The sequence below is a fragment of the Cnephaeus nilssonii genome (genome assembly GCF_951640355.1).
Source record: "Cnephaeus nilssonii genome assembly, chromosome: 6".
In the NCBI taxonomy this organism is placed as follows: domain Eukaryota; kingdom Metazoa; phylum Chordata; class Mammalia; order Chiroptera; family Vespertilionidae; genus Cnephaeus; species Cnephaeus nilssonii.
Genome location: NC_137077.1, coordinates 74599411 through 74625676, shown reverse-complemented (window position 1 = coordinate 74625676; position 26266 = coordinate 74599411). Strand labels below are relative to the sequence as shown.

The following is a 26266-nucleotide window of genomic DNA, read 5'->3' as shown; positions in this document are numbered from 1 at the left end:
GACAGATCATAACGACAACTTCAGCCTGGCCAGCATCGCTCAGTGGCTGAACCAGGAGGTCACAGTGCAATTCTCAGTCAGGGCACATCCCAGTTGCAGGCTCAGTCCTCAGTGCGGGGTGTGCAGGAGGCAACCGATCAATGATTCTCTCTCATCATTGATGTTTCTCTCTCTCCCTCTCCCTTCCTCTCTGAAATCAATACAAATGTGTTCAAAACAAAAACAACAACTACTTCAAAGTCCTTGTAAGACTTTAAGCTTTAAGTCTGGGTGATACTGCAAGCTAATGAGAGCTTTTGAACAAAATGATAATGAATCACAACAATGCAAGTAAGATTAGGTTCTATGACCAAGTTTATTTTATTTGGGGTTTTGAGAGAGATGTATGGGAAGAAGTACATGGACAGACATAAGCTATATGAGAATAGTTAGTTAATGGTAGAGATTCCTGTGGCTTCCTCAACATCAGGAACCAATTCACAGAAGAATTCACTAGACTTACAGAAATGCTAAGGCCTAGTTGCATGGTATATGGGAAATGGCCCACACAAACCAAAGATGATAACTTTTGTTGTTGCTGTTAATCCTCACCCGAGGATATTTTTCCATTGACTTTTAGAGAGAGTTGAAGGGAGGGGAAGAGACAGAGAGAACATAGGTGAGACATATCAGTTGGTTGCCTCCCGCACCTGCCCTGACCAGGGCCAGGGATTGTGCCTGCAACCTAGGTACATGCCCTTGACTGGAATCGAACCCAGGACCCTTCAGTCCGCAGGCCTACGCTCTATCCACTGAGCCAAACCGGCTAGGGCAAGATGATCACTTTTGTTATATAAGTGTTGGGTGTATACAGATGAATACATTTCTTTTTTTTTTTTCTAAATATACTTTATTGATTTTTACAGAGAGGAAGGGAGAGGGATAGAGAGTTAGAAACATCAATGAGAGAAAAACATCGATCAGCTGCCTCCTGCACACCCCCCACCGGGGATGTGCCCACAACCAAGGTACATGCCCTTGACCAGAACCGAACCTGGGACCCTTCAGTCCCCAAGCTGACACTCTATCCACTGAGCCAAACTGGTTAGGGCCAACATTTCTGAGTGGCAATTTGACAATTAAAAAAATCCTTAAAAAATGCACATACCCTTTAACCCAGTTGTTCCAAGTAAGGGATATATACAAGGAAATATTTGTAGAAGTTCACAAATATTAAGCAATAAGGACATTCATCCCATATTATTTATATTAAAGTTTAGAATATTATCCAAAAATATGAATAGTCTATATCAAGTAGTAATGCAAAGCCATTCAAACACACTAAGATATATCTGATTGGAAATAATTCTCACAAAATGTTGTTTAGAAAATTTGTAAAACAGAATACCCAATATAATCTTTTTTTAAAAATACTTGTAATATACACTGAGCAAAAATAAACATCTGGGCAAGACACATTAACATTTTAACAGAAGTTACTTCTGAATGGTGAGCAAAAGGGATATTATGTTGAAGAGTTCAAAAGATTCCATCCATAACATTGGAATTTGTCCACAGTGGTGATAAAAGGGGCTGCAATTTGTTCGATAACCCTCCTAACACACAGGACCCATGTCTTCTCTTTTTTAATTTGGGTCACCTTTTGAAGGATCTTACAAATAGAAAAAAAAAATGGAAATGATACCTTGTTTCTAGGCACAGGCCTTCAGAATTTTAGAACACTGTTTCTGGAACCTCTGCGTAGCATGTAAGATGGCCTCTTACTCTAAATCCTCCAAGATAAAAATGCCACTGGAAGCCCAGCAGGCGTGGCTCAGTGGTTGAGCATTGACCTATGAACCAGGAGGTAGGGCTTCTATTCCCGGTCAAGGCACATGCCTGGGTTGCAGGCTCAATCACCAGTGTGAGGTGTGCAGGAGGCAGCCAATCAATGATTCTCTCTCATCATTGATGTTTCTATCTCTCTCTCCCTCTCCCTTCTTCTCTGAAATCAATAAAAATATTTTTTTAAAATGCCATGGGCAGGTGTTTCTATCAACAATCTCCAGCCATTCCTGGGCAGGAGAATGAAGTGATCTTGGACCCACCAGCCCAGCCCATTCATCACTAAGTACCTCTAAGTTGTCTCAACCAACAGCACCCTGAGCACAAACTCCCTGGCTGATCTCTGCCCCTAGCCCTGATACACAAACCATGATATATGGTTGTTGTTTCAAGCCACTAGGTTTTGAATTTTTCTTTTTTACAAAGTAATAGATTCTTAAAACATTCGCCACTAAAAATACTAAAAATCTTTCAAAAAAGAATGAGTGGAATTCTCAAAAAAAAAATTGTGCAGATAATTATATGAAAACATCCTCCTAGCCAGTGACAGTTGGAATCAGATATTGTCTGTGTGCTTGAAAATCACTGTGTCAGCAGGACCAAACACAGTCCAGTCCTGGACATTTCATCCTCAGGAACTGTTTGCTGATAAGTAAATGCATATTTTTATATGATTTTAGGCTCCAGTTCCCATCATTGAGATCAGAATACTTAAAAAAAAAAAAAGCAAATCACAGAATGCAATCCCAAAATGAACAAAAGGACAGAAGAAACAGAGGACTCAGGGAAAAAGAAAAATATTGTATGTTACAGCTATACTTCTGTTGCAATCTTTTCTTATTCCAAGAATGATAATTAAAAGTGAGTCCTTCAATACATATTTATTAAATATATTCCACTCAGTGAAAGGCATTTTTTGGGGGAAAGGGAGCGTCCAGGGTGAAAAGATATGGTAAACAGAAATAGCAGCACGTGCAAAGGTAGAGAAGTTAGACCATGTAGGGAATGCCTGCAAGTTGTTCATCAGAGCAAAGCTTGGGGGTGGTGGGTGGACAAGCGATAATAAGAAACAAATGAGATAGATGAGCAGAGGCAGATCCTGACGTGTTTTCTATGCAATGTTACGGAATCTGGATAAGTCCAGGAACACTGGGAGACACAGGGGGATTTAGCAGAAGCAATTTGCTCAGAATTGCATTTTACAAAAATCTCTTCAGTAGCAAAGTGGAGCACTGCACCAACAATCCCAACCCAGAGCAGGAAATCAGCTAGATGTCGCTGCTCTGATGTCCTGGAAGATGAGACTAAATTTGAGGCATACTCAGGATCAAACAAAAGCTCTTGGTGATTGTTGGGGGGTGGGGGGAAGACAGCCCCAGGATTTGGTTTACAAATAAGAATTAGCACAGACAGAAGAGTAGGTGTGAGTGAGGGTTAAGAACACGGTGGCAGGTTTGCACGTCCGGCTCTGGACATAAGCACTCCTGCGCATCCGGAACCCTGCTGTCCTGCCTCCACTGTGGTTCTAGAAACACTACATTTAAGCAATATGGCTTGAGAAGCTGGTGGCCAATGCAGAGAACTGAAGTCCTGGAAATAAACTAATTCAGCAACCTAGTACCACGGAGGCATATGAATCACAGCATCGTGATGGGCATAGAAGCAATGTGTAAAGAAACCACTCTCTCCACCTCTGAATCTATACAGTGAGCCATAAATAACTTGAATGGCGGTATCGGAAAGGAAGCAGAAAAATGAGACGTACCCGTGAAAGAAAATCAATTTAATCTTTGTGTTCCCGAGATGGTAGGATTAAAGTTTAAAATACTTAATTCAAAGCAGCCTACCTTTTCCTACTGGAAGCAGCCCATTAATTCAAACTGTGAGACACTGGTCTTATCCCACACCCTTACCAGCACGCTGCCTCTGACTGTGGAGAAACTCATAAATAACCTGCAGTTGAATTAGATAAGAATACAGAATTAATGAAGGTGTAAGATAAGACATATGGAGAGAGAAGTCTGGACAACACAGAACAATGAGAGTTCCAGTTCTAATCGTAACTAGCTAGTCGACTTTGGGAAATTTATCTGTGATTACTTTCCTCATCTATAAATTGAACTCTTATGTTCCAAGTTTTCTGGAGGCTGGATTATAGACAGGCCAGGGTGCTAAAACGGCCTTTACATTCATGAAGGGTTATTTATAGAGAGGAAAGGAAAGAAAAACATTTATTGAGTGTTACTGTGCACCAGCAACTCTGCTGCACTGTTTGTATATATTTCACTCATGTCAAGCGTTCTACAGGCCCCTGTGAAAAAGCCTGAGCAGACCACGGACTTGCCTGTAGCTACAGACCAAGTGATTGAACCAGGATTTAAACACAGTGCTATTAGGGTTCCACATCACTTTTCATTGTCTTTTCACTTTTCCAAGAATCATCATATGTTGTTGTCCAAATAAGAACTAACGGCAAAAGAAGAATCAGGAGCTATATTGTGGGGCCGACAGACCCCCAGTGCAGGAGTTTATATGCAAATTTTCAGACAGTAAGGTTTGTCAAGGAAGGGTTTAAGAACACATTTTCTGGATAAAGATCTACAAACACATGACATATTTCACCTTTCTAGATCAGATTAAGTGTGATTCTTGCCAAGGGCAGATTTAGAACAGATGATATTTCAAAGACCAAACCAACTTTGTATTATTAATCGATTTCCCAGTGTTTAGTATCTTGTCTGATGTAATAATGAGCACAAATAGAGATTCTTAAAAGCAATTCTACCTACCCTAACTGCTTCATGTATAGTAATCACATTTGAAAAATATCTGACTTGAAGTTATTTCTATGTTTAATGCTATAAAGATGAAAATGTCTGATTCAATGACCGCTATTTGACTTGGGGCATTATTTTCAGATGGATTAACAATTTGTAAACAGTGATTCACCTTCAAAAGAGAAAGTCTCATCAAGCCTGCCTTATATTTGGCAAAAGATTATTTCCTCTACAAACCAAATTCACATAGTTTACCTCTAAGCTCCTGCTTCTCAAATTATCAGTAAAAATTACCTACTTTAAAGTAAAGAAGACTGCTCCAAATGAAAAAAAAAATGTGGTTGCCAGGCAACAAAGATAACATCAGGTCTTTTTTCTCTCTCACCAGATGGATACCGTCAGCATCACTAGCTGAACATTGCTGAGATGGCATTGTGTCTATGTAACTAACTGTTCTTCCCTCAATAACAACTTCTCATGCTAAATTATATACATTTTCTTTTCCATGAATGAAAAAAAATATACACTTCTTTTCGACCATTACATCGAGAAAAGGAAAAATACAGCAGTGATTCATTCCTATTACCGAAGACTGCATTGTACTATTAGAAAGCAGCATGAAGTATACACTGAACAACCCAGTCCATGGGCAATGGCATTGCCAGTCCAGGCCAACCCAGCCCTTTGATGTCCACAGTGTGCATTTCAGAGTCTGCTTCAACCCATTTGAAAATCTTTGAAAATCCAAAAATGTACTTTAATGAAAACTTTTCACCATAGCCCAAATTTGATGGACTCAGAAATTAAGTAAAACCCAGAAGCAAGGAATGACAACGAGTTGAAAAGTAAAACCTAGGAAGACAGCACTTGATTGAACAAGAAATATTTTACTCCAAGATCTGCTGCCAGAGGAGCATTGGCTAGAGACGACTGGTTCCCAAACCACAGAGTAAAGGTTTTAAATCATTAAAGATTGAGTCTTCAAGGTAATGTCACCAAGAAGATGTTTTCCTCATCATCTTGTCAGTCATATAGAGCCTCTTATGTGTTCACCCTAGGAAGGAATTTTGCAGGAAAATATAAAGGATTTTGCAGGGGGCACAGCTAAGTATGTATTCATTAGAAGAAAGGCGCTCATAGCTAGCACATAGTTGTAAAATGTTTTTGAAAAGGCAGAAATAACAAGTGTCATAAAGCTTCCGGTGCTGAATTCCAGACATGGAGAAAATTGCCTATTATCAGCTGAACTTAGAACTACAGACTGACAGATTGAAACCTTTCTGCAATAAGTACATCAAATCTGATGCACAAAAGTGGAATGTTAGAGAATGCAAGGGTAACAAAGGAAAAGGATGATTCAGAAAAAAAAAAATGGCTTTAACTTTGATACCCTACCTATAAAATTTTCAAATCCTGGCTGTATTCACAATTAGTCTGTTTAGAAGGAATGAGACAGTGCTATATTTGAGTCTGCACCATCTCCTATAGAAATCTCTCCCCAGGATAATTACCATTAAACTATAGAGACTTATTCCATTTTGTGTTTTTGATTCTTGTAAGTAAAATATGTTACTGTCTTTTTAAAAAATCCTGAGCTAATGGATCTTTCCAGATAAACCAAAGTATGAGGACTAAATTGAGCCAGCCTAACCAATTTTTGAGTTCACGATTGTCCCAGTTGTCCTTTCTCAGGAAATATGTCTTACCAAACTGCAAATATAAGGATTATCACATCAAGTAACCTTGACACATTTTAATAACACAGTATGAGGATGTGTGTGCTTTGAGGATCAACGATTTTGATTTAAAACTGGCATGATTGAATTTGCTGGAGCCTTTGGGTCCACTTTAATAAAATCCAGAATTATCAGATTCCTCCTCAAAGGAGGAGGATTTAGGCTATATATAGAATATGGCTACTTCAGAACTAGCAATCGCAATTAAAACTGCAGCAGGTCAATCAAACAGGGAGAGAAATACTGTGATTACTGCAAGATGTAGGAACTCAGCAAAGAAGGCTCAAGGCAGATAAAGTAAGATCAATAACTTTAATCGTCACCAGTGTCTCAATCCATTAGGTGACTGTTTTCCCATTGAAATCCCTCCATGGGGTTTTAAAAATTCTGTGAAAAAGTTTAGTCCTCCATTGAAGTGACAGAAACAAAACAAATAAACAAGCCACAAAATCACCCAGTGCTGCTCAAGTTGCTGGGCCTAAGGATCCTTGAAACACTTTCAACATAAGCTCTATATCTTCTCATGGGAACACACAGATATGTCCTGCCAGCAGGTAGAAAGAATCATGGATTCTTTTGATCTAAACCATTTACCAAGTTGTCCCTTATAAACACCATTATGGAACTTGAATATTCTAACTTTGTAGCTGTTGTCTTTGATTAACTGATAGAATAGTGAAGGAATAAAGTGTTTCTACCTAGGATTAAATAGCATTAAAAAGTGGGAAGTCAGCTCAGATGGTGTGGTGCAGCGGTTGAGCATCGACCCATGAATCACGAGGTCACCAGTTCGATTCCTGGTCAGGGCACATGGCCGGGTTATGGGCTGGGGTGTGCAGGGTGATGTTTCTCTCTCACCAATATTTCTATCTCTCTCCCTCTTCCTTCCTCTCTTTCTAAAAATCAATAAAAACATATATATTTTTTAAAAGTGGGATGTCAAACTGTCTTATTACAATCATTTCTAAACCAGTATCATCTATACTAATAAAAAGGTAATATGCTAATTTAGACCAGATAGACCAACGTCATTCCAGACATCCTTCCTGACAAAGCCAGAGGTGTGGTCGGCCTGCAAACGGCCCACAGTCCCTCGCCCAGGCCTGCCCCGCACCCCAGAGGGGACCCCAACCCCGATTGGGGGCAAGGATAGCCTGCAAACCACCCACAGCCCCTCTCCCAGGCCAGGCCTGCCCCCCAGCAGGGACCCCCACCCCGATTGGGGGCAGCGTGGCCGGCCTTCAAACTGCCGGCGGCCCCTCACCCAGGCCGGCCCCGCCCCCCAATGGGGACCCCCCCACCCTGATCCGGGCCCCCTTCAGGGCAGGCAAGCTAGCCCCCACCCATGCACCAGGCCTCTATTCTATGTAATAAAAGGGTTATATGCAATTAACCCTAAAGGCAGAATGACCAGAATGACCGCTGGACTAGTCACTATGAGGTGCACTGACTACCTCTTGGTCCCTTTCTCCTGGCCAGCAGGCACCAATCACCCAATGGAGAACGGGGAACTGGGGGTGGGTGGAGGTGTGGGGTGGGGCTGACTGCAGCCAGCTGGGAAAGATGGCCCTGATCGCAGGTCAGGCCTAGGGACCATACCCGCACACGAATTTCATGTGCCGGGCCTCTGGTGTTGTATAATAAACTGGAGAGGGGAGGGGAGGGGAAGGGAAGGGAGAGGAGGGAAGGGGAGGGGAGGGAAGGGGGAAAGGCAGGAAGAAAGAAAGAAAGAAAGAAAAAAAGAAAGGAAGGAAGGAAGGAAGGAAGGAAGGAAGGAAGGAAGGAAGGAAGGAAGGAAGGAAGGAAGGAAGGGAGAAAGAAAGGAAGAAAGGAAGAAAACTAAAACCTCTAAAAGGAATGAATTCTAATATGTTTTGGGTTTTAGTAGTCAGTCTCTGAAATTTACTTTTTTTTTGTACTTGATCATTCACTCATAAGAAAAACAATTCCTTTACAGTCATCTTGAATAAGAAAAAAAATCCTTTTGAAGGACACTGTGTACTGAACTGACATTTTTTTCTTCTAAACCTGTGCTTCCTGTTTGATTTGTGGAAAAGCTGCTCTTAGAACTAAAAATGATCTATAACAGTACACTGCACACCTGAGGATAATGACATTCTGTCCGTTTATTTTTTGGCATATGAATTGCCATATCTTGATGGAACAATTATCTGTTCTCTTAATTTTCCCTTTTTAAATTATGATTATAGCATCCCTGTTTCTCTATCTTATGTAAAAAAAAAAATGAAACATCTTTTCAATAATCCAGATGCTTTCAATCACTTTATCTATAAGTTACAGTGAAGATTAAACATCTAGGTAAGTGACAACAATTCATCTTTTATCCAGATTCATGAATCAAATAGATAAAACTCACCTTTCTACACATAGCAAAACCAATTTTCTTCATGAGAGCATGAAATGCTTACATCATTAGAATCCAAAACAAGGGCTTAATGCTTCAGTAGTGCTGAACAGAGACAATTCTTTATTTAAATGTTCCTATGAAAAATTGATCTGCTCTTGAATTTTCCATGATTAGTTCTCAATTTAGAATCTTAGATCTATTATTCAAATCAGATATCAAAGTTGGTATTAGTGGGCCAAAAGGGGATGTTAGTCACTGGAAATGTGTTGTTGCTAATACAAATTTCACATGTAACAAAACCTACATGGTAATAAAGTGGATTGACTGTGTGCGCCTTCTTATAAACCAAGTCACAGAAACCAATCAATTTTTATTCATACATTTTAGTTACTTAACATATCCTTTACTAATTCCAATTACACATCCAAGTTTCTAAACAGCTCATGTGTACACACATATTAATGTAATCAGAGAGCAAATTCATAAATTATACATCATATGGAAGGCTCATAAAAGTATGCAATTATATTAAAAAATCATTTTCTAAGTCAATAACAAGATAGAGACCTTGTGAAAAACTTGAAATTTGAAATAAAGAAAAGTATTCCATTGGGAAAAGCTTAACATTCCCTCACCTATTATCCAATTTTTGCTGGAATACCTCTTACAGAAGTGTTCCACCATCTATTTGACATGTAAAACATTAGGAAAGTCATAAATATGCTAGAAATATTGAATTTTTCTTTCCTTTTCCTAAGAGTTAAGTGTAATCCACAATGTATTTGTCTTTTCCCCCTGGTGGTTTAACATTAAAGTCACCTTAAGATAAATTTGATATCACCTTAGGAAAGGGGAGTGGTTGCAAATGGTAAACTTCAGTGTCACTCCACCATTATTTACCACAACATACAACTTTGAAAATAATTATTTTTTTCCATGCAAATGAGAAAAGATTCTAACTACATTTTGTTAGTAGCTGACATCTACATCAGCTCCGGGGAATTTCTTTTATAAAGTTCAAAATTACCAAGTTAGCTAGCAAGCTACCTACCTACCTGTCCACATGCATGTATTTGTGTGCTTTAATTGGACACAAAATCAAATGCTGTGCAGTTGAATGGGGGGGAATGGAAAGAATCAGTCATTATTAGCGGAGACCCACTCTGTTTTTCACAGTAATGAGCAGCCATTCAAACTTGATTAAAGTGACAGCACACTGACATAATGTGGCTATTAATTACCTCTGAACAATACATTAAAGAAAAATTTGGAATGCACATGAAACTCAATACCCACCAGGGACCTCATATGCTTGTTTCTCAGGCTTCAGTGAGCTTTTCTGTATGCCTGAATGCCCTAACTACATCTATCTGCACAGGCTGTTATACACAAATCTATCAATAAAAAGAAAAAGAATTATGATTATATTTGTTAATGTGTTGCTTTCCTTCAGCAAGCTTTGGCATAGTCAACTTTCAGGAGGAAGAAATAAAAACAAAAAACCTCTTTGCAAGCATCTGTGTAAAGTCACTTCAGTGTTGGGAACAACACTTCCATTAGACCCAAGGGCAACCATCCCAAAAGTGACAGGATATTGTTCTCTTTCAGCTTAGGGAAATGATGGTTAAACTCTCCTGGTAAGCAGGAGACACATCAATTCGGTAAGTACTCTTCCTTAGAGAGGCAATAATTCTTTACTTGTTTTTATGTGTTTCTATACATAGCATTGTATAGAATTCAATGTTATCTTTTTATTTCCTAAATAGTTACAAATTTACATAAGAGGGTCCTCTTTTAGTTAGCAAATCAAACTAAAGGGAATAGAAACTTTTTCTGATTTTCATTTTATTTAAGGGACACCTTTTCTGCTCTGATCATTTATTTTACATTAGACATTACAAAGGATATAGAAAACACACTTTTTTTCCTCAGAGTATTATCCAAGAAGATAATATAAAAGCTACAGTTTTTCAGAAGCAGGGGTCTAAAATGACAAACACTGAACTTCAGTTTTAGTCACTCACTTGATCTTTAGATTATAAACATTTTTAAAATCAGATGTAATTTTTTGCAAAGAAACTTTATTAATGTTTAATCCAAATTTGATATTCTTCCCTAGTTGCTCATAAGATGGAGATTCTGAAAACACTAGTATAAAAGGGTTGATCTGTTGTACTGGTTTAAGAAGGATTGAACTGAAATATGTACATATGAAAGCTACAAGGTTCTCATAGCTCATAGTTACTCGCAGTAGCTCAGAGGGAAACCCAACAAAATCCCTACACTCATTGAGGAACAGAACAGATTCCAAATAATCTACTGACTTTCACATATGTACACAATTACTCCTCAAAAGCAGCGGCAGAAAGGTGTGTGTGTTTTTTTATTTGTACCAAAGCTTATATTCTATCTATTTAATATGACATTTTGTTTTCCAAGGGTCACTTAGGGGGAGGAATATCGGGAATAAATCAAATAAGTTAATAAATAATTATATATAATATGTGTGTGTGTTGAAGAAAAATACATTTTTCTGCCTTGAATGCTAAGCAGAAATATTCAATTTTATAGAGCACAAGAAGAGAGCCAGACAGCCACAGGAAATCCTATGAGAGAAACAGTGCTTATAAGAAACACACACACAAAAAACCTCTTAGAGCAGTGAGCGGGGAGTACAGGAAAGCACAGAGAACAGAGATGAGTGATGAGAGTAATTTACATCAGGGCAGATGATAATGAGGCTTCCACAGCTCAAAGACAATGGGAGTACTGAAGGTAGGATGGAGGCAACAGACACTTCAAAGAAAAATCTGAAGTTTAGTGGCTTACTGGATATAGAAAATAAAGAGGAGGAGAAGCAAAAGAGGTGTTCGGTGCTTTACACCTAAGGACCAAGAGAATGGTGGCACCAATGTCATTTATTGAAGACATTTTTAGCAATAGAATAATCAAACAATTGCTTATTTCTGCTGCAACCAGAACCATCTGAATGCCGAGTTTGTGCCTTATGGTCGAAGTTCAGAATTTCCTCCAATTCTTGCAGTGTTTTTGAGCATTTCTGCAATATTTATGTACATATTTAGAAAATGCTCACCAGTTTGCCACCAGTGGTCTAAGACGGGTACTCTGAAGACCTTTCTGGACCATTCCAGAGTCTCAACATCACATCGTTCTCCAGCCACAAATAACGTTTTAAACCTAAATATAAGAGGGAGAGTGAATTCAAATTATTCCTTGAAAATAAGTCTAAAAAAGTTCATCTACATTCTTTTAAAAATTGTACAATCTAACCACATTAATTTTTTTCTGAGGAAAGCAGCCACATTACCAGTATATCATACTGCAAAAGGGTGAGAGGCATGATTTGTTTTGACCCAAATGGAACTTAATACACATCATGGCATTGGAGAGAGGTATTTCAAAAGTACAATTCACAGCTACAGCTTCTCAGCTTTGAAAAGAGCAACCAAGTTGATCTCTATCATAATCTGTCATCTTCATCTAATGCTTGAAGATGAAAACCTCTTTTTCCCCCTTGACATTATCTCTGCTAACTTTAGCTTCAACTTTGATTGCTAGGTTCTACTTAGGTCTACACACAAAATACACTCTCAAGTATCAGCTAAGACAACAATTATGCTCATAAATATGATGCACATGCTTCTTCTTATGAGTTCATTTAGTAACGAGTACTCTGATTTCAAGCACATATTTCCCCTACTCCAAGGACGTATAAAGTAAATACCATTATGGCCTTCAAAGTTTAAAAAGGCTCTTATGGAAAGGAATACATGACTACTGAGAAATGAAGAATCTTTGGCAGGGAGCCCCATGCCACAAAATAAAAAGGATGAAATAGAAAAATAGAATTGGTTTGACACTATTGCTGGTTCATTGAGAGAATGACTATTTTTCTTCCATTCTCAATGTCCATGACCTGTCAAGAAAAGGAATGTGTGCATGAAGAGTTAATTTATATCATCAAAGTAAAAGAACAATCAAATAAATGAAAACCAGCCTACCCAATGTAATACAGCCACAGAAAATTTATTGTCATTCCTTCAACTTATATCATCTCATGAAGATTCATGGAGATTCAAATATTCCCATCTTTACTTTCTAACAACATGCATTTCGTGTCTCTGCTATAAACACATTTCATTCTATAATTATTTGTTTCTTATCTATTTCCCACAGTGCACTGTGAGTCCCTTAGGAGCAGTCATCTTTATCCCTCAATACCAGTCAAAATACTTGGGAATTTTAAATACTGAAACATTTCTAGAAGCTTAGAAAGATGAAGTACAGAGGTGGGGAGCTGGCAAAGTTTATGTCAGCTTGACTCATTCTATTGAGTAAAAGAGGAGGCATGTTGTTTTGTAAGAGCATGGAAATTGGCAAAGGAACAATGGCTGGAAGAAAGAAAAATCTTGGTTATTTGGGGGAATTTTAAGTGTATTACATAAAAGTGAAAGAACTAAAGAGCAGCTTCTTGGTAACTCAATCAGTAACCTAAGAGGCTAAGTCGACATAGAACAGGTTGGGTGTAGTACAGAAAAGAAGGGATGGCAAATCAATGTTTGGGAATCTAAGCAAGGCAAGAGAAATGGGGAAACAAGGTAGGAATAACCAGGATGGAGAAAATAACCAGGAAAAATAGTGGGGTAAGAGACAGGAAAAAATAATAGTGAGGTCACAGAAGAAATTTTTTTTAAAATCAATTAAAGCAAAGGCACTGTAGAATCAGAAAAAAAAAAAAGGACCTAGTTGTGAGAGGGGAATTTCAAACTTTGAGATCTTTAAAATGTGTCTCTTCTGAGAGAGGATAGTGTTTATGGTAGCAGAGAGAATCTAACATTGAAAGACACTGGATAAAATAAGTGTATTGATAGAGAAATTTATCCTCAAGATATTAAAAATCACTCAAGGATGGTAACAGTCAAGAGGAGGGAGGAAGTCCATGACTTGTTGACTAAAGTTGCTGAAGAGAGCTCTGAAGAGAAGAGGATTACATAAATTGCAAAAGCTTTAATAGAAGATGAGTGATTAAAAGAACAGAAAGGATCAAACTCGCATGAGGTCAACTTTAATATCCTCCTTAACTGTTATAAATAATCATGACCCTAAAGGTGCAGTTTGGTCTCAAGAGTCTCAATGTGGACATTTCAGATGCTCAACAGCCACAGTAGCTAGCGGCCACCAAATGGAATAATGCAGTTCGATCATGACTTTCTGAAGAAGCAGCAGACTTCCTACATTCGCCAGGATGATAAAAGGTTTTAGTTAACACTATATACACAATTCCTCCTCAAACCATTATGTCATTTTTTTTTTTACTTGTATCTGAGTGCATGCACGTGTGTGGGTGTGCAAGTGACAATAAATGCAACAAAGACAAATGATAATCTGTTACTTAATGATTCTATAAGAAGACTGTCATCACAACAGCTTTGCAAAATTTTGGGTTTGGTTTGGTTTGGCTCAATAACTTTTTATAGTTACAGGACTTCATATAATGGTGCAAGGCACTGCCAAAAATAATGTTTGAGCCTGGCTGGTGTGGCTCAGTGGTTGAGTATCCACCAATGAACTAGGAGGTCATGGTTCCATTCCTGACCAGGACACATGCCTGAGTTTTGGGTTGGATCCCCAGTAGGGGGCATGCAGGAAGCAGCAGATCAATGATTCTCTCTCATCATTGATGTTTCTCTCTCTCCCTCTCTCTTCCTGTCTGAAATCAATAAAAATATATATTTTTAAAACTAATGTTTCAGTAGTTGCTTAGTGGCATATTTTCCAACTACTTAGCCAGTAGTCAGGCCTGGGACTCATCATGAAGGGGCTTGTAGAGCAGTCTAAGAAATTTAGATATCATCATGAAGGAAGTGAGAAGCTAATTAAAGCCAATTAACAATTTTAAACAGGAGAACGGCACAGGGAGATTTTTGCTTTAGGAAGCTCTAGAGGAGGCAGACATGGAATTATTCAGGTCTGAGCAAACAGACTTATCACTACAAGACAATTCTCATTTCCTTTAAAATCCTTTTAGAATACATTGTATGTTATTGGAAGAAGAAAATCAACACATAAATAAACAAAACAAAAAAAAACCCTCTCAAATACTTAATCCTAAATAAAAGTAAAATGGAAGAAAACAGAACTGGGAGGAAAACACAGGTAATCATGACAAATTGTAAAAGCAGAAAAGACTGAAAATGTAGTTCCATTGTTTTTGTGCGGCTTCAAGTTGTATCACACATACTTTTGAGACTGACAATTGATACATGATTTAAAATTTAGATTAAGTTAAAAGTATCATATTGTTTTTGTATATCATAGGAAATTTGAGCAACGAAAAGAATACACACATGTTATTGTACATATTAGGATTTTTATTGTAATTTTGCCATTTATGACTGCAGGAGGTTTCAAACATAGTTTTCCAATTGATCAAAGAACTACTCTTTGTATTTCATTGAAGATGTAATAAAAGGAAAGAAAATATAATCATTTTCTAGAGCATATTTTATCTTTTTTACCTCCTTTTTCATCAATAACACAAGTGTAGCCTAGGCAGTGTGGCTCAGTAGCTAAGCATCGACCTATGAACCAGGAGGTCACTATTCAATTCCGGTCAGGGCACAGGCCCAGGTTTTGGGCTGGATCCTCAGTGGAGAGCATGTGGGAGGCAGCTGATCAATGATTCTCTCTCATCATTGATGTCTCTCTCTCTCCCTTTCCCTTCCTCTCTGAAATCAATAAAAATATATTTATAATAATACATGTGTAATAAATTTATTAGTCTAAAACTTTTCTTTAAGAATAGAATTCAATTTTCAATAGTTTGCTGTTTGAAAAAGTAAACAATATTCACCTGGCTGGTGTTGTTCAGTGGTTGAGCATGGACTCATGAACCAGGAGGTCAGGGACATGCCTGGGTTTCAGGCTCAATCAATACCCAGAGGGGGCTTGCAGGGGGCAGCTAATTGATGATATTACTCTCATCATTAATGTTTATATCTCTCTCTACTCTCCGTACCTCCCTCTGAAATCAATAAAACCATATTTTTTTAAAAAGGTATTATGCATCTAGATCATTTGTATTAAAATATATAAAATGACAGGTTTGGCTGATGCCAACAATATAAATAAAGAAAAAAAGGAAGAGATTTATAGTTATAAAAGGCCACATTTCCATCATCTGTCAAACCACAGATTGCTTCAAAGAGCTCTAGATGTCCCAGAGTTATACGTTTAGTTTATATATAAAACTGAAGATCTAGAACTTCAAAAGTATTTATTAATAAAAATGATGTTAAACATTGTCAATTAAAAATATTAGCACAAAATACAAAATAATTTTTGGCTAATGAAGAAACAATAACTTTATATTACCAGCATTTTTACAAGTTTTATCATAATTTTTATTTAATTAATTTTTGGCATTATTTCTCAGCCAAGTAAATTACAATTAAATAATTAAATTATTACAATAATATGCCATGCACTAGCAATGAATTCTTATCTCATGGCAAATTTTAGCATTACGTATCTTAAAACTTAGTATTTATTGTTATGGTTGTCCATTACAATTCTATTATTTTTCCCTCCTTAGATTTGAATTACATTAATATTATTATGGTAGTAATTATGGTAGTAATTATGGTAGTAATCTTTATGCTGGCACTAAAGCAAAATAGAAATATCTGATATTCAATAAAAAATGGTAAAAGTGCCCTAACCAGTTTGGCTCAGTGGACAGAGCGTCAGTCTGCAGACTGAAAGGTCCCAGGTTCAATTCCCGTCAAGGGCATGTACCTTGGTTTCGGGCACATCCCCAGTAGGAGGTGTGCAGGAGGCAGCTGATCGATGTTTCTCTCTCATCAATGTTTCTAACTCTCTATCCCTCTTCCTTCCTCTCTGTAAAAAATCAATAAAATATATATATTTTTTAAATGGTAAAAGTGACAGCTAGCTTCATTGCAAGTTAGAGAATCCTTTCCATTTCCATTAAAATCAAGATGAGAAAAAATTTTGAAATCATTGATTTAGAAAAATGTAAAAGTAGTATAGACACTTCCTTTCCCCAGATACATTACAAACTATCATTCACCTGTGGCTATTTAAAACTTAAATCAATTAAAATTTTAAAAAATTGAAACTATCATTTTTTTAGCAGTATTAATCCTTTGTCAAGAGTTAAGTAGTGACATGTGGCTAGTACCTACCTTATTATAGAGCTCAGTTTTATTAGATAGTGCTACCCTTGATAATTATAAACTAACTAGAGGCCTGGTGCATGCATTCATGCACCAGTGAGGTCCCTCAACCTGGCCTGCACCCTCTCGCAATCAGGGACCCCTTGGGAGATGTCGGACTGCCGGTTTCAGGGATCGGGCTGAAACCAGCAGTCTGACATCCCCAAGGGGACATAGTAGTGCGTGAAGTGGCAGGCAGCTGGGGAGGAGCCCGAGCTCAGCCGAGCGCTGCACTACTCCTGCTCATCCTGGCCCTGCTGGGTCTGCCGCCACTCAGTAAGCTTGCTGAGCAGCGCTCCTGCTGTGGGAGCACACTAATCACCAGGGGGCAGCTCCTGCATTGAGCGTCTGCCCCCTGGTAGTCAGTGCATGTCATAGCGACCGGTAGACCAGTCTTTCAGTTGCTTGAGCTTTTATATACATAGATTAATTATATGGGTGATATTCTGATGGTAACACACACACAAAATGAATCTAATTCCAAATTTATAATACTAAAAATATAAACAAAAAAGATAATATGCAATATTCAGAGCAGGAAAAAGGAGGGGGGACATTAATGGGAAGGAGACCTATACACTTTCCCCCAACTTTATGTAAAACTGAGTACAATTCGAGATTAAAATAAAGTTGAAAATTAAGCAAAAAGAAAACAGAAAAATGGTAGTGTTATCAAATTAATTTTAGTCAAAATGGACAAGAAGCTGCACTGAAATGAATAAAGAGCTAAAAGATAAATTCTAGTGAAGAATTTCCAGGTAATAAAGTAGGGACAGAAGAAAACTAAAATGAATGTCTTATTCAAGGTCCATAAACTACCAAACCAGTGAAAATTACTCTTTACTTATGCCAAAATAAGTTAAATAAAAATAGATTATTTCAGTGATGCCTCATCAACTCCTAGTTCACATGACAAACATCATTACTTTTTGCCATCAGTGTTCCTGTGGTTATCTCCATCATTCCTTCATTCTATTTTCTCCTACTGTTCCCCAGGAGAAGAAAATTACTTTTCAAGAGAAAACTCAAAGTACTTTTTGAAAAAACTCTCCACCATTTTGTTACTGTTTTTTACCATATTAATTTTGGCTTCTGTTTAAGCACAATATCCCATTATGATTATTATGCCAAATATATAAATTCAACAAAATAATTTATTGGTTTTAGCAGTTACTTATTTTTTAAACCCATACCATTCCCCCATGTGTATTTTTCCTTTTATGGAAGTCTTTGGATTTTAAGTTCTTTTAGCTTTGTCCATATGAACATTTGTCTATTTTGCCCTCAGTCTTTAATTTAAAAAAAAAAATTAGTTTGACAATTCTCCCTCAGCACTTTGAAGATCTTTCACATCTGTCATTTGAAATCTATTAGCATCAGTTTGATTTTCCTCTTTGGTGCTCTGTTGATTCTCTCTGGTAGTTTATAGACTTTATCTATAGCCTTAACTTATGTTTTACAACTTCCAAATGGCATGTCCAATGAGAATTTATCTGACCTGCTTGGTACTTGGATGGCACTTCCACCTGGATACATCTGAATACAACCAGCCTTACCACTTTCTATTCCAGTCATTTCCAGTCTATAGAAATGTTTTTGTTTTTTAGCAATCTCTGATGCTAGGCTTTTTCTCTTTTGAATTAGCTCTCATTGCTAAGTAATTGGAAAAGAAAGGCTGCATGAAGTATGAGGTACTGTGATATCTTGAATAGAAACCCCAGCACTGAATACAGGAGTGGGCAAAGTAGGTTTACAGTTGTTCATATGGAAAAAGACATTCAGGTTATGATTATTACAATAGCTTTATTAATTCAAAGGAATGTCACAATGGCAAAGTACACAAATATAATCTCATAAGTGCTCCAATTGCCGGCCTTCATTATTTACACATTCTTATAGACTACTTGCTATGATCAAACACAATTGTAAACCTACTTTTGCCTACTCCTGTATTTACTAACTTGATTAATATTGAACTAGAAAACCATAGGAAAATAAACTACTATGATGTGATGTAAAAGGGAAATAAGTTAGAAAGCAGAAGATAATAATAGCTAAGACTTAGTCTATGTTATGAACTGTTACAAGTGCTTTGCATGATTTAGATACATTTTATTTTCATTATATTCTTGCTCTATTACTCTTTACAGTGAATAAAGGTTGGGGAGGGAGGCTACGTCCAAGGTCTCACACAGCCAGTGAATGGTCGATTGAACCAAGCTAGTCTAACTCCAGAGTCAGAATCTTAACTACCATACTGTACTGCCTAGTTCCAGCTTTGCCCCAGAGTAGTTGAGAAATCCAAGGGATGCTATTTCACCTCTCTATGACAACGTTTTCTCAACTGTAAAATGAAATGATTACATTAGACGACTTCTAATCTATTTTTCCAAATTCTAGTCAACTATGATAAAATGAATATATAGTTCTGGTTATGTAAGTACAAAAGGTCTTGAGCATAAGTATAAAAGTATAGTTGTATGAGAAGAGTTGAATTCTGGTATATATTCTGTCTTTAAACCAAATTTAACCTTTTTTGGACCTCAGTTTCCTTGTTTTTAAAATGAAATAGTTGGATTTCTGAGATCCCTTCTGTTTCTAACATTCTCTTAGTCCACAAATGAGAATCCATTAAAGTAGTTCAGTGAAGGTATTATCTCTGAATAGATTAAAAATATATAAAAAGTGAAAGTTGCTTTTGTCCCACAAATGATAAAAATCTCTAGGCTTTGTTAGTTTCTTACTTTACCTCTCATAGTAAAAGAAAGTTTGTGGTATTTAGTTAGGAATGTGGGGCCTGGTCAAACTGCCTGAATTATTTTCTTTCTAAACAGTTGCTTAAACGCTCTGGGACCAATGTTACTCATTTGTATGATGAAGATAATCACAATTCCTATTTATTATGATGACAAAGCAAGATAAAAGTAAACTGCTTATGCCTGGCACATAGATTTTGAGTATTTGCACTTATTAGTAGTTGTAACTTGAATAATTGAGGGTGTTTGCAGTCTTCATTCCTAAATATCTATTAGAAACATGTGCACATCATCATAAATAATTTAGGTGCCTAAAGACAAAGGAGCAGGATGAGGAAGAACTTACTGCAATTTCTTTTACACTAAAATCTGACTCTATATCTTTATGTATCCTTTGGAAAACAATGACTTAATAGCCAGTTAGGATTGTTTGATTCTTTAAACATTAAGAGAATTAGAAACAGCTCCTTCACAGAAAAGATGGCATCGAAAGCCACATACAAATGGAAAAAGAAGACAATGCAGCAAATGAGCAACCTTAGTTTGCTGGTCACACAACTGAATGCCCTGCAATCAGAATGCATTTGTCAGTAAAGAGACACTGCAAGAAACCACAATCACTGCTTCTTCGAAAGTCCTGGAATTGTCTTAAGATGTGAAGATTATACACAGCCTCAAATGCATTTACAAAGTTTATATTTCTATCCTTTTGACTAAAATGCAGGAAACCTAATTGAAATGTCACAATTGAGTGAATAAATAGAGGGTTAGTATAAATACTAGAGGCCCGGTGCACGAATTCGTGCGCAGGTGGGGTCCGGCCAGCTTGCCCTGATTGGGGCCAATCAGGCTGGGCCAGCTGGTGAGAAGGGCCGTGGGTGGTTGGTGGGCGACCCTGCCCCCTATTGGGGTAGGGGGGGCCAATCGGGGGAGGGGCCGCAGGCAGTTGACCGGCCAGCCCCGCCCTCTGGTCAAACTCCCCGTGGAACTCTCGGTCGAGGGGACAATTTGCATATTAGCCTTTTATTATATAGGATTATAATAGAGGATTTATTTTATGAACACCTTTTATTTTAATAAGAAAATACTCTTTGGATGATAAGTAAATTTGATGTAAACACAGATCTACTTTTTCAAAAAATAAAAAAGGAAAAAGAAACAAACAAAACCACTGACCCTGCCCAAACTGATTGCTTACATCTGCAATCGGTGTGTATTATCTATTTTTAATTCCTTCTTTGGGCCATAGCAACACAAAATTAATAACATTTGGTTTTTAACTTGAAAAATTCAAACCAACTTCATGCAAACAAAGTTTCTGACTTGAGTAAACAATAAAATCTCTTCCTTTAGTTTATGATAGCAGTGACCTATTTCAAAGAGGTTCAATGAGAATTGATGCTGGAAACTGCCTTAAAGATACAAACTGCCATAATTATCTTTAGATATACATATTATTAAGCTAAAGAGGATGTCAATAAGCCAGCACAAAAGTATCTAAACTATTCACAGCATATTATTATAAAATAATAAAAATAAGTTCCTTTACTCTTTCAACAAAGGTAATTTGAGCTATAAAATTCATATTTTATCTGTATATGTAAAATAAAACAATATTTTTCTTCTATTAAAACCATTGTTTTATTTTCAAAAGACAGGTATATACAGAGTTAGAGATATATATAGATTATATAAGTATATATTTATATTAAATGTATGTATGTATGCATGTTAATTTATAGTCAGCATTTTACTTTAAGAAAAATATAAGCAAGAGTAGTTTCAAAAATATTTGGGTAATATCTGAACTGAAATAAGCATGATGTGGTATTTAAAAATATCCATGGTGTGATTAAAATCATTCCAAGTGTTTCAAAGATATGTGTAGAACAGTCATTCTTAATATCATTCAGAATGTTTTGGCTCTCTCCACAGAAGATAGTGCAATGCCAAAAAAAATAAATGTTGAGTTACTCATTCAGATTGCAGTTTTTGATGTGATTTGCCTCGTGCATCCCATTCACCTTGTTAGTGAGTACTGCTTCCCCAAGGCTGCCCCGGGGTCCTGCTGACGGATCGCTCTAATTGCAGTGGGCGCTGTAAACAAGGCAGCCACTCCATGCTCCGCCAGCACGCGGAAATAAGCGCCAGCATCTGGTGTTCCCACAGGCTTCCCCTACAATGAGATTCATTTAAAATGTCACTGGGTAACATGCCTCATATTTCATTGACGGGTCAATACTTATACATTTAACACAGAAATGTTAATAAACTGGGACTCTCGACAAATCTGACTTTTAAACTACTCCCATGTTCTTTCATAAATAAAACAAACCAAATGCCCAGGCATCAGAGAGGTCGTTTGTCCCATGACAACAACCTAAAAGCTTTGCAAACTCCGATTTTTCTTTTCTCAAGTTTTGTAACTCAAACTAATAGTATCCAACAGTCTTCTATTTTATAAGAAATTAAATCTATTGTTTTCTATGGTAGGCTGAATGAGAAACAGGTATTAGCAATTGCTAACTTATCTTTTTTTCATGATCACTATTACAAGTGACAATAGTAAACTTAAAATACTTGAGAAGAGAGAAAAATCTGAATCACAGTGATTTCTGAGCAATGACCTTTTCATTTGAATGTTTCACTTCAAGGATAGCAAATTCTATGAATTTTTTTTAAGTTCAGTAAGACATCCCAAAATGCATGTTTTCCACAGCCTCAAAATGACATTAAACATGTCCAGTCAAAATTCATGCATAAAAATCTAACAATTATGACAAACAATGCAATTAAAAAGAACACAAAGCATTTTAACTAATGTTCCTGCAAAGTGGAAAATGAGCATGTCATTTAAACAAATAAATAATTCTGTAAAAAGTTGAAATGACCCACAAAAATCTATCTGGCTCTGCCACACCCTTTATTCTTCAATCCATTCTCATCTGTGCTGCTTCTTCTGTGTTTCTAAATCCACGTGCCTGGAATGTTAATATATGTTATATGTGTACCATTTCTTAGACTTCTTTGACTACATATCCCATCTGAGCACCCTAAGGATTTTTTGGTCTGGAAAACACACTTGGGAAACACTGAACTAATGTAAAAGGAGGGAATAATTTACTGGCAGTAAACTTAGAGATCTCCCCACAGAGAATAATAAATGAAAGATGATAATATAAGGCAGACCGTAACTGTTCAATAATATAGATTTACTATCCACTTCTAATTGATAGGGCATGACTTCGAATTTACTTTTATTTTTTTCATAGTTGTTTTTATTATTCTTTAATGAAAATTACATTAATTTAAAAAGCTCTTTAGGACTTCCTGATGTTCTATTGCTTTTTTTCTTGCTCCTTTTTTAAAATATAGTTTTATTGATTTTAGAGAGGAAAGGAGAGGGAGACAAAGATAGAAATATCAGTGATGAGAGAGAATCATTGATCGGCTGCCTCCTGCATGCCCCCTACTGAGAATCGAGCCCACAACCCAGGCATGTGCCCTGATCGGGAATCGAACCATGACCTCCTAGTTCTTAGGTCGACACTCAACCACTGAGTCATACCGGCTGGGCTCTCTTGCTCTTTAAATACAAAGGATAGTATTATTGCAACTAGGAATTTATTTTTTATTATCCCAGCTATCCCAAAAGACTTGATTGCATTTTATTTCATTTTCACCTCATATAGATCAACACACTGACACAGTATACAATCTGGCAACTCATGTACATAATTTGACTAACACATTTTGAAGCCTTAAGCACAGCGGTCTAAAAATGAGTCAGCAACTTTATTCTTTCTAACCAAACAAGGTAAACATTTGACTTTTACTTCTTTGATCTGTCTTAGGCACTGATCAGTTCCTTGTGCAGTAGATTGTGACTTTGAGAAACTTGATCTTAACCTCATAAGGAATGATTTGTCAGCTGACCTTATGCAATTGACTTGCCATTTTCTTGCCTGCTAAATCAGAATAAATCACTGATCTAATATTTCCTCAATAAGCTAAAAGCACTGAGATAATATTTTAAAGTAGTTTGACCTCCAATTAAGAAAGATATTTTATATCCAATCGAAGTTCATGCGACAATAATATACTTACTAAAAGATGATATGAGCATCATAATGAAAATGCTATCCCACATTCACTACCTACATAGAGGGCACAATTTGATGTAGTTTACAATGCCTTTAATTAATTATGTCTAAAGATAACAATAATGATTAAATTATTAGAAATATTAGTTAGGAACATTACCATACTTTTATAAATAATATAAAATTATAACGATTGTTGCAATTCTGACACTGTGCCAAATTTTCATTAGTATTATATTTACCCAGTCTAAAAATCAGATAACATACCATTACCATTAGGACACTGAAGGATGGTTACATAAGATTTTACAATGTTTTTTGTTGATCTCAATAGGTTCAGTTATTTTGCATTTTATTGTCCATTCCCAGACCATTCAAGGCTATGATTATGATGTTTCCTTATTTTAGAATTGCTTTACTATTTATATATTTTAAAATTTTATTTTCTTATGGATTCCCATTTTATCTCAAATCTTAAGTAAAACATATTATGATATAGTAAAGAACTTACTGTTCCCCAAAACAACTGTGGATTAACACAAACATTAGGTTCTGAATGATGTAAACACTTCAGGCAATACTATGCAGCACTGAGCAAGATCTTGCATCAGAAACCATCCTATATAATAAAGAGGTGATATGCAAATTGACCCTCACGCCATCGCATGTGGTCAAATATGGCTGCCACAAGATGACTGGCAGGGGAGGGCAGTTGTGGGTGACCAGGCCAGCAGGGGAGGGCAGTTAGGGGCAACCAGGTCTGCAGGGGTGAGCAGTTGGAGGCAACCGGAGCGGCAGGGGATGGCAGTTGGGGACCATCAGGACTGCAGGGGAGGGCAGTTCATGGCAATTGGGCCAGCAGGGGAGCAGTTAGGGGTCAATCAGTCTGGCAGGGGAGTGGTTATGGGGTGATCAGGCTGGCAGGCAGGCAAGTGGTTGGGAGCCAGCCATCCCGGATTGTGAGAGGGATGTCCCAGATTGGAGAGGGTGCAGGCTCTGAGGGACACCCCCCCCTCAAAGTGTACGAATTTCATGCACCGGGCCTCTAGTCATCCACATAAAAACAAGTTATACTAAATTAGGTAGTGCTAATATATTTATTCACTTAATAAATATTTTTTAAGCACCTACTATGGGCTAGACACTGTTCTAAATGCTGGAAATAATTTTATGAACAAACTAGGTAAGGTTCTGCTTTAATGGGACTTATATTCTGGTAATGATGGGTGTTTGTGTGACAAAATATTATTAAAAATTACACAGCAGATGGTACAAACTATTTGTGTCTAATAAAGGGAAGAAATAAAGTAATAAATATAAGACCCATACGTTCTTAACAACTATCACCACTAGAGCTTTAGAAAAATGAAGCAAAGCCTGTGAGCCACTTTCATTATGAGCTCTAAATGAAAGTGACTCAGTAACTTATTGATTTTATTGAATACTCTTCTCTCCTGCCCTCCTGCCCCCCCCCCCACACACACACACACACGCACAAATAGGCAATATCATCCCTTTAAAGTAACCAGTAACACACTAATTATGCTGAACTGGTGGAGAGGAAAAATGACGCTAATTTCAGAACTTGTATTCAGTAAGGGGCAGGAGCCCAACTACTATTAAAATTTAAAATGAGAAAATTCTAAGATTGTAGGGATTTTTAACAAACAACATACACACCAAAAGCAGCATGCCTAAAAGGTGAAAGTAATTTAAAAATTCTTCAAAACTCAAATCTATATTCTTACCATTTGCTTTTATTTCCTTCCCCTAACCTAAAGTCTACCCTGTCGGTTGCTGCCCAGAAAACAAAGGCAAAAAGCAATCCCTACAGTGGCGAAGCAGAGGTTATAAGCTTTTAGCTGTTATAAATCATGAAATTTTTACATCAGAGTTTCATAGACGATCAATTGCCCATATTTATAAAGTGGTTAGTGGGATGTTACAAAGCACTGAAAACAAGACAGTTACCAAATATCTTGAAATTAACCCACACTTACAAGTTTCTACTACTTTTGAGTCAATGTACTAATGTTTATGGGCCACAAATGATAAGTCCTAAGTTAAAAAAAAAACAGGTAATGTCTTGACTTCTCACATAATTCCCAATGAGGTTATGTTTTCAACACAGGACAGTAATAGACTATAGCAACTTAGCAAAACAAAGATATAAAACACTAGAGCTAAACCTTTGAGCAAAAAAATCACTTACTTTATTAATAACCCCATGATTTCCATTTATCTACAGCTTGGAGTCAAAGCTACTTGTGGTTTCTCAAATTTTAACATTAAAAACTTTTGAGTCAACTGCAGTTTTGCCTCTTTTTGTGGCAGGATTAAAAACACACCTTGTCTTTTTTTTAGATCACTTCTGAGAATGTTACCAAAGGCATGCTTCTATAGCATTTCTAAGGTGAAGACAGCACCATCCTTATGGACTAGTC

The 26266-nt window shown here is 37.0% G+C and overlaps 1 protein-coding gene across 1 annotated transcript in view; it reads right to left on the bottom strand.

Annotated features, from left to right (window-relative positions):
- The window catches only part of ACSS3 (acyl-CoA synthetase short chain family member 3), a 177222-nt gene that overhangs the window by 53021 nt on the left and 97935 nt on the right, over window positions 1-26266 (bottom strand). The window contains exons 8-9 of the mRNA XM_079773646.1: window positions 21744-21895; window positions 11800-11903 (exon numbers count right to left, since the gene is read on the bottom strand). Of these exons, the coding sequence (XP_079629772.1) occupies window positions 11800-11903; window positions 21744-21895 (256 nt within the window). The remainder of the gene's footprint in view (window positions 1-11799; window positions 11904-21743; window positions 21896-26266) is intronic.